The sequence below is a fragment of the Ovis canadensis genome, chromosome 2, assembly GCF_042477335.2.
Source record: "Ovis canadensis isolate MfBH-ARS-UI-01 breed Bighorn chromosome 2, ARS-UI_OviCan_v2, whole genome shotgun sequence".
NCBI classification, from domain to species: domain Eukaryota; kingdom Metazoa; phylum Chordata; class Mammalia; order Artiodactyla; family Bovidae; genus Ovis; species Ovis canadensis.
In genome coordinates, this window is record NC_091246.1 from 162,275,365 (window position 1) to 162,288,104 (window position 12,740).

Consider the following 12,740-nt stretch of genomic DNA (forward strand, 5'->3'; position numbering starts at 1 on the left):
TTATGCATTTATATTACCCAGATGAGTACATTTTAAAAAATAGATTGACCCATACCTAACGTGTTGGTATAACTTTTGGCCTATGAATACAGTGAGATTTTGATAGGTTTTAGTTTCATTATTTTTACATAGTAACTTATTTAAGTCTGAATTTATTCAAAAACTTCAGCTAAAGTAGTATTTCTGAGTATATGGGGATTACTTGGAGAGATGTTAAGGAGACTATGTCCTTTTGGAAGAATGAACTGTACCCCTTTGGCCCTCTTGAGATTCACAGGGTGCAGTATTTTCTAAAGATGTCAAGTTTTGCTGAAGCCTTTTAAAACTTTTTACCTAGTATTTTCAGTTTTATTTGGCCATCTTTCCCTCCCCCACTTCTGCAGTTTCCATTACTGCCCCCCTTGTCTGTTTATTTTGCTTTGTCTATCACATTGCATAGAATTAACATTGCCTGAAATTTAACAATTTGTGAGAAATGGTGGATTGGGAACACTTACCCATTTAGTCTGCTTTTTTAGGAGAAAAGGGCATATTAACACACATAAATGTATGTGTGTGTGTGTTAGTAGCTCAGTTGTGTCTGAATCTCTGCGACCCCATGAACTATAGCCTGCCAGGCTGCTCTGTCCTTGGAGTTCACAAGGCAAGAATACTGGAGTGGGTTACCATTCCCTTCTCCAAGGGATCTTCCCAACCCAGGGATTGAACCCAGGTCTCCTGCATTGCGGTAGACTCTTTACCCTCTGAGCTCCCAAGGAAGTCCAGGGCAACATTGAAATTACTAAGTATTAACACACTTCGGCCACCTCACGCAAAGAGTTGAATCATTGGAAAAGACTGATGCTGGGAGGGATTGGGGGAAGGAGGAGAAGGGGATGACAGAGGATGAGATGGCTGGATGGCAGAAAGTGAAGAGGAACTAAAAAGCATCTTGATGAAAGTGAAAGAGGAAAGTGCAAAATTTGGCTTAAAGCTCAACATTCAGAAAACAAAGATCATGGCATCTGGTCCCATCACTTCATGGGAAATAGATGGGGAAACAGTGTCAGACTTTATTTTTGAGGGGCTCCAAAATCACTGCAGATGGTGACTGCAGCAATGAAGTTAAAAGATGCTTATCCTTGGAAGGAAAGTTATGACCAACCTAGATAACATATTGAAAAGCAGAGATATTACTTTGCCAGCAAAGGTCCATCTAGTTAAGGCTATGGTTTTCCCAGTGGTAATGTATGGATGTGGGAGTTGGACTGTGAAGAAGGTTGATGCTGAAGAATTGATGGTTTTGAACTGTGGTGTTGGAGAAGACTTTTGAGAGTCCCTTGGACTGCAAGGAGATCCAGCCAGTCCATTCTGAAGAAGATCAGCCCTGGGATTTCTTTAGAGGGAATGATGCTGAAGCTGAAACTCCAGTACTTTGGCCACCTCATGCTTAGAGTTGACTCATTGGAAGAAACTCTGATGCTGGGAGGGATTGGGGGCAGGAGGAGAAGGGGACGACAGGACGAGATGGCTAGATGGCATCACGGACTCGATGGACGTGAGTCTGAGTGAACTCCGGGAGATGGTGATGGACGGGGAGGCCTGGCGTGCTGCGATTCACGGGGTTGCAAAGAGTCAGATATGACTGAGCGACTGAACTGAACTGGACTGAGAGTTGGACACAGCTGAGCGACTGGACTGAACTGAACTGACTGAACACACATAAATGTAACAGCTTGTAAAGTGCAACAAATGTATTCATTAATGGTGGGATCAAAAAGGAAAGTGAATAAAAGGACTTCCCTGGTGGTCCAATAGTTAAGTGTGTGCTTCCACTGCAGGGGTAGGGGCACAGGTTTCACCCCTGGTGGAGAAACTGAGAGCCTGCATACTACAAGGCACGATCCAAAATAAAGGAGAAAGGAAAGAACAGGCTAACTTGTTGATTTTTAAACTGGATTTATTAGAAATTTTGATGGCATTACTTCTGGTCATTATAAAGTAGTAAATCAGTAGATTTTACAGAGTTGGCACCTATATATGTACACACAGCTGTGTACTAGAGTTTTTGTAGAAATAATTGGCCTAAGTTGTAAAGGTTTATAAGTAGGAATCTGTGGATATACAATGTCTCATAAAGTTGTTGGTCTTGCATTCTTATTTCCTATTTCTATACCTTCATGTTTCCATTGTCAGTTTAGCCAGTAGACATTGTCCATTTTAGTCAGTAGATGTTAAGCCTCTTTTTGACTATGCATCAGTACAAAGACGCTGTATGTGTACCCTGCACTCAGGGAACTTAAGGAATTACTGAGATGCCTGGCCAAACTGGGTTTTCTCATCTTTCAACGGTTGATTGGATTGTCATGATAGTTGTAGATTTGTAGATATTTGGATATTTAGTGAAGATGAATTTTGTATTTGCCTTTTTCTCCCTAGTCAGGTAATCATGTTTCTTCTACTTATTAAAAAAGGTTCGTTGTAGTTAGTGGTCACTAAATATGTGATACTTTGCATGTCGGGCTTGAAAGAAAATCTGCTTCTTTCTTAATTAATAATCCACTGCACTTAAAGTGGAAATCTGAATATTCCCCAAATCTGAGAGTTGCTGTTTGCCCAGTCTCTTAAAGGACTAAACATGCCAGCAAGTGAGAACTGAGCTGAAATGTAGTTTGCTTTGTCTTAGGCTTTTTTTTTTTTTTAACAAAATTTTCATCTCATTTATCTTAGATTTATTTTTAAAACAATTTTCATAATTAGCTCCTAATCTGTTTGGGCTAAGTCTTTCTAAATTTTAATTAACAAATGAGCATTAAGTTTATGTTTGAAAACATGGGCTTGGTATACTTTATTTGGTCCTCAGGTATCAAAGTTGTTAATTCTCAGATGATTTTTTAGTAGTTTTAAGATTATTGCATATTTTTATCATATTTTTGTTAAATAAAATAGACAATTAAACTCTTTCTTTTGCAGTTGTAAGAACTAATCATAAAGTTGTCTACTACAAGTGTTTTGAGTCTCTGCTATATCTGTGTAATTAAGTTTCATGTAGACAAATATCTAATGATTTAGCTAGATACAATATTAAATCTAGTTTAAAGCATTTGGGGTAGTAATAGTCTTATGCCCCTCTTTGCTTGTGTCCTAGAAGACTTGAATCCGTTGACTTTCTAGAGTAAGTTTTATAAATCTTTTAATTGTATGTGACATGAAACACCACAATTTGTGTGTGTCCCCAGTATGTTTAGAGCTTTTTAAAAATTAAAAGTTCATTTTTATTCAGGTCCTTTCTAAGTTTTTGTGTCATGTATATTTTCCGTACCTTCATTTAAGAAGTTTGGGGTTTAACCAGAGACAGTGGACTAAATATTTTAAACTCCTTACTTGCCCTTTTTTCGTATAGTTTTGTAAGGTTTCAGGGAGTAGAACTGATACCTAATCTGTGTTAAAATCATGATTTTTATCGCTATGTTTGTATATAACTGATTTCGTATGCCCTATTGAATTTGATCCAACCAGACTAAAAAGTGGATTGGCTAGATGAATGTCCAATTTTAGAGAGGAATAATAAGGCCTAGAGAGTTGGGTGACTTGTAAAGTGACACTGAGGAGCCAGCACTAAATGTGTTCCTTAATCTAGGATTGACTTCTTGTTAACTTGTTTTGATTTCTACTGAAAGTGATGGTTTGACAGTATTTATTAGATGTCTTTAAAGAACTGAAGTTCCTATCTAATAGATAGCTAGGGAATAAAGAAGGGGCAACATGAGGGATAGTTTATATGAGTTGGAGAGCAGTTGTAATGAAACAGCTTTTATTTATTGAGTGCTGCTTTAAGTGGGTATGTGTATTCATGTGTTATTCCCTTTCATTCTACAACAGTCCTATCAGATGAGTACTGTTTTTCCTCGTATTGTGGGTGAGGAAGTTGAGGGTTAAGGAAAGTTGCCCAGGGTTACACAACTGGGGTAGGAATTCTGGCAGTCTGATTCCAGAGTATACTTAATAGTTGTACTAGGCTTCTTCCTTGTATTGCTGTTTGAGATTATGCCATTACATTACACCTTAGAATTTGAAGGAATAGCGTTTTATTTTAGTGATTCTAAAGTCTCTAGGTTGAAAGAATTTAGCAAACTAATAATGACTACTGGAAGTTGACTTATTAAATGGAAGATTTTACTCCATGTGGAAGCGGTTTTGCAAATATTGTCAATTTTTTTGTTTAAATGTTGTATCAGAAAGTGACAGATGTCTGGAGTTTATGTATAACTGCAGGTGAAGAGGAAGTAAGTGATTGTCCCAGAATATAGCCACTTATTTTGGGTTGTTAAGAATATGCTTTAAACAGGTATTTCTATATATTTCCAATTGAATGAACATTTAGTTACATTCAAAGATGTAGTTTTCACATTTATTCAAAACTTAATTTGCATTCATGTATTTGTATATAAGGTAAGTTAGTGGTATAGGAAATAGTTGTCTGTAAATACTATACTTACTAGGCTCTGTAGAGTGTGTTGTGGAATTAACTTTAGCACATTTAAAAGGAACCAAGTATAAAGGCGAGACTCAAACTATCAGTTTCCAGCTACAGGGGGAGCAAGAGTGGTTTTTTAAAAGTCAACCAAATTCAAGAGTTAATATTTAGACAAAAAGTAAGTTAGGTTGTGTGATTTCTTTCCAACAGGAGAAGCTTCAGGAAATAATTATGAAGAAAAGAAAATTTGAGGTGCCAACATGAAGATGTGCACTTTTGTTTTCATATCATAATAAAATTGGGCTAATTTACATTTTGTGTAACTAATTTGCTATAGCATTAACAGGATTGCTTTTATTACTGAAATTTTGTTTTAAAATTAAAATAGAGTGATCAATGAATCATGCTTGTTTTTGTCTAACATGAGAAATTTTCTAAATTAGGATGCTAAGAATGACTGAGTGGATTGTGTGGTGCTTCCTAGTTTTTACTCATTTTTTAATTTTCTACAAATGGATGATTCTTAGAATTTTCAAGAGATTTTCTTGATTTAACTTTTATCATTAAAAAAATAGAAACATATCACACAAATCATTGCCTACTTTGAAAAAGCATATCAAGTTGTGTATGAGTTATTTTTTTAAAGGTGCCGAAGTGTCCATTATATTTAGATGCTTAATATTTTAGGCAATTTAGTTTATATCTCACGTATGCCTTTCACCCTTCTCATTCTTCCTTTGTCTCCTAACAACTAAAAATTCTTAATTATAGCACTTAATATATTTGCTAAAGTAGCTTAAGTAGAAATTTGTGAAGCTCTACAGAGTCATTTGTAATTTTATAGTGTGCTTCTCAGCAAGCTTAGTGTAAGCTACCACTTTGAAGCTTTAAGAGGATCTGGCTTATGGAATTTGTTGTGGCATTATTGTAGCAACTGTGCAAGAATTGTTCCCTTTAACCATTTTTAATGAACATCCTGTCTTCGTTGAACTTAAGATCTCAATATTGATGAGAAATTCCATTATATCGTGTTGGCCAAAGAGTTTGTTCGGATTTTTGGAAAAATCAACTCTTTGGCCAAGAGAATATTACATGCCCTGAGTGAGAAAAAAACAAACAAAAATGAGAAGTCTGTGGATAAAGTTGGGATGCCAAAGGGCTGTTCCCTGCCTGTGAAGCAAAAGGTAATCTGCCATGTAAAAAGGGACAGGAAAGCAACTCAAATGTCTCGACTTTGCTAATTGGGCAAAGGGGAAGGCAAAAAAGTCACTTCTGAGGATTTAACCACAAGCCAGTTCTGTCATAAGCTTGCAGCCTAGATTCCATTGTGGTGTTAAAACAAGTAACTTAGAAAAATTTAATAATCTCAGATTGATGATGCTGCCAAGTGACTGGCATCAGTCAACACAAATCCTCCAAAAGAATTCAGCTTCAGTCAGTCAGGCTGACACATGCATCTCCATATTAGGTGTATCCTAGAATTAATGCAAAGTGGAAATCATAGCAGTTCCACAAAATAGATTTTTCAGACTTTGAGAAACAAGCTTTTCTATGATGTGCAAGTCTCTGGAGGAGCTCTTAATTTTATCAGATTCTTGTAATAGTTTTTCATGAGAAACAGTACTTTGCGTATTTATGTTTTTGTCCCTTGGTTTCATGTTAATAACATCACAGTTTAGCTTTAGAATTAAATTAATGATCTGTTTACTTTTAGAGGGCTTCCCAGGTGGTTCTAGTGATAAAGAACCCACCTGCCAATGCAGGAGAGATGCAAGTTGGATGCCAGAGTTGGGGAAGATTACCTAGAGAAGGAAATAGCAACCCAGTCCAGGGTTCTTGACTGATACTCAATTGTACATAATTTAAGAATCTTACCAGTGTTTGTTAGGATGAACAGGCTTCAACTGGTTGCTACCCTTCAAAATGTACAGAGATTCAGAGGGAGAATTTAACTTTTTATTTGACATTAAATTTCATCATATAACCAGTAGCACTAATACTAACGTATAAAGGCAAATTTTTGAGACGTTTTAAAATCTGAAGTGTGGGAAGAATAACAATTGAAAGAACTCTGTCGGATTCTCTTCAGATATTATTTGCTATCTCATTGACCTGGTCTAGTAAAACTTTTGTTATATGTAAGTCCTGTTGTGCTTTGTTTTAAGATGGGCCTTGATCACGATGTCTTAATGAAGTATAGTATTTCAGTTTGCAATTAAATTTATTTGTACAGTCGTTTGTACTGCTGTCATGTGGAAATACTCTGATTGCATGATGGAGATTTTACTTTTAAAATGTCTTTAATCCTTTTTTTAAGAAGTAAAATTAGGACAGAATTCTTTCAGTTTGGTTCTTTAGTTTTAAAGACATCATTCCAGAAGGTTTGAAAAGTAGAATGAAAAATAAATAACCCATATTATCATTTCTGGTAAATTTTATTCCAGATTTTATGGTATGTACATCTCTGTTTCAAAATTTTAATCATAGTTTATGTACTGTTTTGATTATGAGTTTTTCCTCTTAACATGGAGTCATAAGCATTTTACATGTTGCCACAAAAGTCTTGGTAGCTACAATTTTGATATTTGCTTAGTGTGGAATTTATTTTTCTTTTAATTGAAGTCTAGTTGATTTACAATACTGTGTTAGTTGCAGATGTACAGTGCAGTGATTTGGTGATCCATATATATGTATATTTTTTTTATTTTTCATTATAGTTTATTACAAGATGTTGAATATAGTTCTCTGGACAGTACAGTAAGTCCTTGCTGTTCATTTTATATATGGTAGTGTGCATCTGTTAGTCTCATATTCCCAATTTATCTTTTCCCTTCAGTGTCTTTAATTCTTATGAGAAAAGACTTTGATTCATTTTTCTCTTTAAGTTTTTTAACTTCAGTTTCTCTATTTGGCTTAGAATCCTAGTTTGGGGATGTGTTACTAGCTTTTGATTTTATACACAGACCATTTTAATAGCAGGCCATTTCTCTCTGTTGCCCACTATGCTTCCCCTCACAATATGTTACTTAGTTCTTTTAGAATTCAAACATACGTTGCTGTTAGCCTAAAGCAGAATTAATTGTGCAGGTATATCTGTTGAAGGAAGGCGGAGATAAAACCTAGTTCTGTTAGTCATGGGGTTGTAGAGGCTCGTCAGTAATTTGTTTTGAAATTCTGTACTTTAAAAAAAGAAAACATTATTTTAGTCACATGTTTTCTGTCAAGTTCTTGTTTAGTGATGTTTAAACAATAAGTGTTTTGAGGACTAAAAAGACTTTTTTGGTTAATTTTTTTCATCCATAAATATCATGCAACTTCATTTTAATGATACTTAGCCTGGTTTTGCATCATTAGTTGACTTGACTTTCACAAGTAATAAACATCAGTGTTTGAGTGTTCTCCTCTACTTTCAGTAGGCTTTATATGTTCCTGTTGACCAATATCCTTCTTTTTTGTTGTTCCTATTTTTTAGATTGTTCATTTAATTTGAAACTGCTGAATAACTGGTTACCTTGTGATTGATTGTTTTATATAATTTTATCTCTCTTCATGTTTTCCTTACATTTGTTCATATTAAAATTATGATGTGAGATTGTACTAAATATGTGACAAATCCTTTGGAAATTTGTGTCAATTTTTGTGATTTTTATTCATAGTAGTGAAGATTCATTCATAGGTTTGGTTGACAGTCATTGGTAGATGAGATTAAGCCACCAAGCTAATACTTTCTTTCTTCAGATATGCGTGTGTATATGTGCTTTAAGTTTTTCTTTATAGATTTGAGTTTGAAAAGTCTATTACTTATGTATTTGTTTAAAGTCAGTGAGTTACAGGCACCTTTGACTTAGCGATTTTAAAAAGACCAGATGAATATGAAAATTATTTAATACAGATATTAAAAAACAAAGGTGCGAAACACTGAAAAAAAATTTTGCCTTGCTCCAAAGAAAGGTGAAAAACGTTGGTTTTGAGTTAAAAGGAAATTAATATTCTTAAATTTTAGGTTACAAATAACACATAATCTAAACTTTTAAATGTATTTGTTAAAGTAATTATGACACACACATAAATAGATCGTTAATAAAATCACTTCATTCATTCAACAAGCACTTACTAAGCATGCTATTCATATAGTATAGTATTCATTGGGTTTTAATCTTAAATTGTACACAGTTGCTTTAATAACCAGATAGATTCTTAAAATCTTACTAGGTGCTTTGGCCTTATATAGTAATCTTTTTTTACTTTTGTTCTAGATGCCTGGAATGATGTCTTCAGTAATGCCTGGAATGATGATGTCTCATATGTCTCAGGCTTCCATGCAGCCTGCCTTACCGGTAATCTTGTGAAAATAACTTTTTGTGTGATGTTTTGATTTCTTTTTGAAATAGCATATATATTTTGTAGACATTCATGTTAGTCATTTAAGCACCTCCCGAGTACTATAAGATAGGAAGTAAGTTTTTAGATTCCAGGCATTTACATTTTTTGTATGTTTATAATAGATGTGCATCCTTAGTTATTCTACGTTAAGCAAATCTAGAATTCTGAAAAGCATAATTTGTTAGCTAGAAGCATTTAATTGCTCTGCTGCTGCTGCTCAGTCGCTTCAGTCGTGTCCAACTCTGTGCGACCCCATAGATGGCAGCCCATCAGGCTCCTCTGTCCATGGCATTTTCCAGGCAAGAACACTGGAGTCGAGTGCCATCGCCTTTTCCGATTTAATTGCTCTAGTAGCATTCTAACCTTAAACAGTAGACATTCTTTACTGAGTGCTGATTAAAAGTTGACGTGATGTGATTTAATATTGGATCCTAAATTTAGAAATCAGATTTCATTTGAAATCCACAATTCATGAGACTTCAGCTATGGCACATTACTTAGAAAATTTTTGAATAATCTTACCACCCTATTAGATAGTATTAGATAGTATAGCAATATGGAAATCATTATGATATTAAAATTAGTGTGACTTATTTATTGGTTAGTTTTAATGAACAGATGTGGCATACTCCACTGGGATGGTAAGTTTGCAGTGACTTCTCCAAAACCCCTCGGGGCAGATACATTTCAAAGTTTGTTTTTAATATTATAAAGTAGTACACTGCATATAGTATATAATAATTATGTATAATATACCCACGGGGTCTTGGCCAGTGCCCTTTAATTTCTAACACATATTTCTAAATCAGAACATAGAGATGTTTATTCTGATATGGGATAAATAAGACTAAAGAATTCCTATTACTCAGGTTAGCTTTGGCCACTGTGATGAGTTTTGATGACAAACTTAAAAGGTTTTCAGCTTTTTGAATCTTAGAATTGTGGATCTTTTATATAATTGATGATCATATAAATAAAACATTTAAAGTGCTTCAGTAGCTGTAGGTTACTGTTTTGTTTTTAACAATTTATAGCAAGCTTGGGGAACCAAGATCATTAAAACTTAACCAAAATTTTTGAGTCGGTGACTAGAGAATTAATACAGAGAAGGGGTTGATTTACTATGCTTTATGAGGATTGTATATAAAATATAGCTTGTGCAAAGTAAATGTTACTAATTTCATTTTTTCTTCTTACAGCCAGGAGTAAATAATATGGATGTAGCAGCAGGTATGTATACCATTTATGGTGATATACTAGACTTAATATAGACAGTCACAGCCATCCTCGAATGAGGAATAAAACAGTGTCTCCTGGGCATTATAATCAGCTCCCAATATTTTTTTTTTATATAGCGTTCATAATTAAATCCATAAGAAATTGTCATAATTTTAGGTGTGGAGTTCTGGGACCAGATTTGGTCTATAGGATATACTTTGGCCCATACAATGTTTTTACATTTTATAATTTAGTTCAGTTCAGTTGTTCAGTCGTGTCCGACTTTGCGACCCCATGAATCGCATCACACCCGGCCTCTCTGTCCATCACCAACTCCCGGAGTTCACTCAGACTAACATCCATTGAGTCGGTGATGCCATCCAGCCATCTCATTCTCTGTCATCCCCTTTTCCTCTTGCCCCCAACCCTTCCCAGCATCAGAGTCTTTTCCAGTGAGTCAACTCTTCGCGTGAGGTGGCCAAAGTACTAATTGGTTGCTAACATTAACGTCTGTAGGCTTATATAAAGTTGAATTTATCATTTTACACAAAGATTGAATTTATTTTAAAGTTGGATGATTTGTACTTTTAATATTTACAGTGGTCCTCAGTACAGTAGATACTCAAAGAATATTTGAATAAAAAATTCTGGTTGAGTCCATATTTGTGTTCAACAAACCCTGTGGAATGGAATAGGGACTCTATACTTCAGATATCAAGCATGTACTCTCAGCCTTCTGGACTACTTCAGTCATTTTTTAGGTACCTGCTTGGTCTGTGTAGTTTGTAAGTCCTCTGATAATGCATATTTTTTTCCAGCAGGTTACCTATGAGTGTTATAAATATAGCTAGTATGACTTTAATGTATAATAATAATGCTTCAATTATACACAAGTAATGTTCCATGTATTCTAGATGGTGTACTTTGTCCCATGATTCTGCCAAAACATTTTTTCTTTTAAACATTATCAGTTGAAACATGTTTAAAATGCAGTATGAGGGCCGTAGTTGATGTTTTTAAGATGTTTCATGGATTTCATCATTTAAGCTATAACAATATTCTGATATACTTTAAAATAGTATTCTAGGTCTATTTAGATATCTTGAGCTGGTTACTATTACCCTAAATAATCCTGAACAATTACCTTAACATTTTCTTTTTAGTTTTTAAATGCTCTGGCTCTCTTACTGATATTTTCATACTAGCTGCTTTTGATTGCTGTTAGTATCTATGTACTTAGTTTTGTTTTCTTTTTACAGTCAGTTTGTTTTTTTACATACAATTTTAAGCTACTTGTTTCTAAAGTTAAAGATTATTTGTATGAACTTCGTAACTAATGTGGATTTCCTTTTATGTCTTAATGGGGCTTTGGTAGTAATTTAAGATAGTACCATCTGATAGAACTTTCTGAAAGGAAGGAATTGTTCTGTGGTCTGTAGTGTCATATATAGCCACATGTAATTATTGAGTATTGAAATGTGGCTAGTGCACAGGAGGAACTGAACATTAAAATTTTACTTAATCTAATTTAAACAGGGCTATGTGATGGCCAAAGGATATTGTATTATACAGCATATGTTTTGGAACCTAGATAATTGAAATTGTCATAAACCTAAAGCATAGAGGGCTTCCCTGGTGGCTCAGGCGGTAAAGAATCTGCCTGCAATGCAGGAGACCTGGGTTTGATCCCTGGGTTGGGAAGATACCCTGGAGAAGGAAACAGCTACACACTCCAGTATTCTGGCCTGGAGAATTCCATGGACAGAGGAGTCCATGGAGTCACAAAGAATCAGACACGACTGAGTGGCTTTCACTTTAAAGAATAGACTCAGGGGCCTGAAACATTCATTACTGTACACATTCATTACTACCAGCAGTATAGCAGAGAAACAGAAATTAGTTAAGATTGGACAGCTATAACAACAGGAAGAGGAGAAACAAAAGGCAAACTGTTAGCTTCTCTAACTGCTGTCAAGTGAGTTTGTAGATTGCAGGTTCAAAGTGCCAACTTAATTCTGAAAGTGCGTTGCACTGTAGATGTTTTATTTTTGTGGGAAAGAGAGCAAGCACAGAAGTCATATGGGACAGTCTTAGGATACTTAATGTGATGGCATGAGGAGAAAAAGTAGTATGAATAAATATTTTAAAACTGTTAACTCAAGGACAGCATGATTTATCACACTGTAATACTCTTCCCCCAATTTTTTTTTAGGTACAACTTCTGGCGCAGTAAGTACCTTTGGAATATATTTATTTCTGTAATTGTTTACCTGCTACACTGATTCTTATTTCTTTGTATTTTAAATGTTACTTATTATTTACTTTTGGCTGTGCTGAGTCGTCTTTGTTGTGCATGTGCTTTTTCTACTTGCGGCGTGTGAGGACTACTCTAGTTGTGGTCCATGGGCTTCTTGTTGTGGTGGCTTCTGTTGTTACAAAGCATGGGTGGAATAGTACTGACTCAATAGTTGAGATGCACCAGCTTAGTTGCTCAAGGTGTGTGGAATTTTCCCTGACCAGGGATCAAAGCTCTGTCCCCTGCACTGGCAGGCAGATTCTTTACCACTGGACCACCAGGGAAGACTGATCCTTATTCTGTTTTAGAGATCATCTACTCACTTGAACCCTTTTACTTTCTTTTCTGTGGTAAAGATTGAAAAATTGTTTGATTTATTTTAAAACA

The 12,740-nt window shown here is 35.0% G+C and overlaps 1 protein-coding gene across 12 annotated transcripts in view; it reads left to right on the plus strand.

Moving 5' to 3' along the window:
• Nucleotides 1–12,740, plus strand: part of PRPF40A (pre-mRNA processing factor 40 homolog A) — a 59,859-nt gene that overhangs the window by 6,388 nt on the left and 40,731 nt on the right. For all 12 annotated transcript variants that reach the window (XM_069577516.1, XM_069577518.1, XM_069577517.1 and 9 more), the window contains 3 exons: nt 8,713–8,793; nt 10,039–10,069; nt 12,270–12,286. In XM_069577516.1, coding sequence (XP_069433617.1) covers nt 8,713–8,793; nt 10,039–10,069; nt 12,270–12,286 — 129 coding nt within the window. The remainder of the gene's footprint in view (nt 1–8,712; nt 8,794–10,038; nt 10,070–12,269; nt 12,287–12,740) is intronic.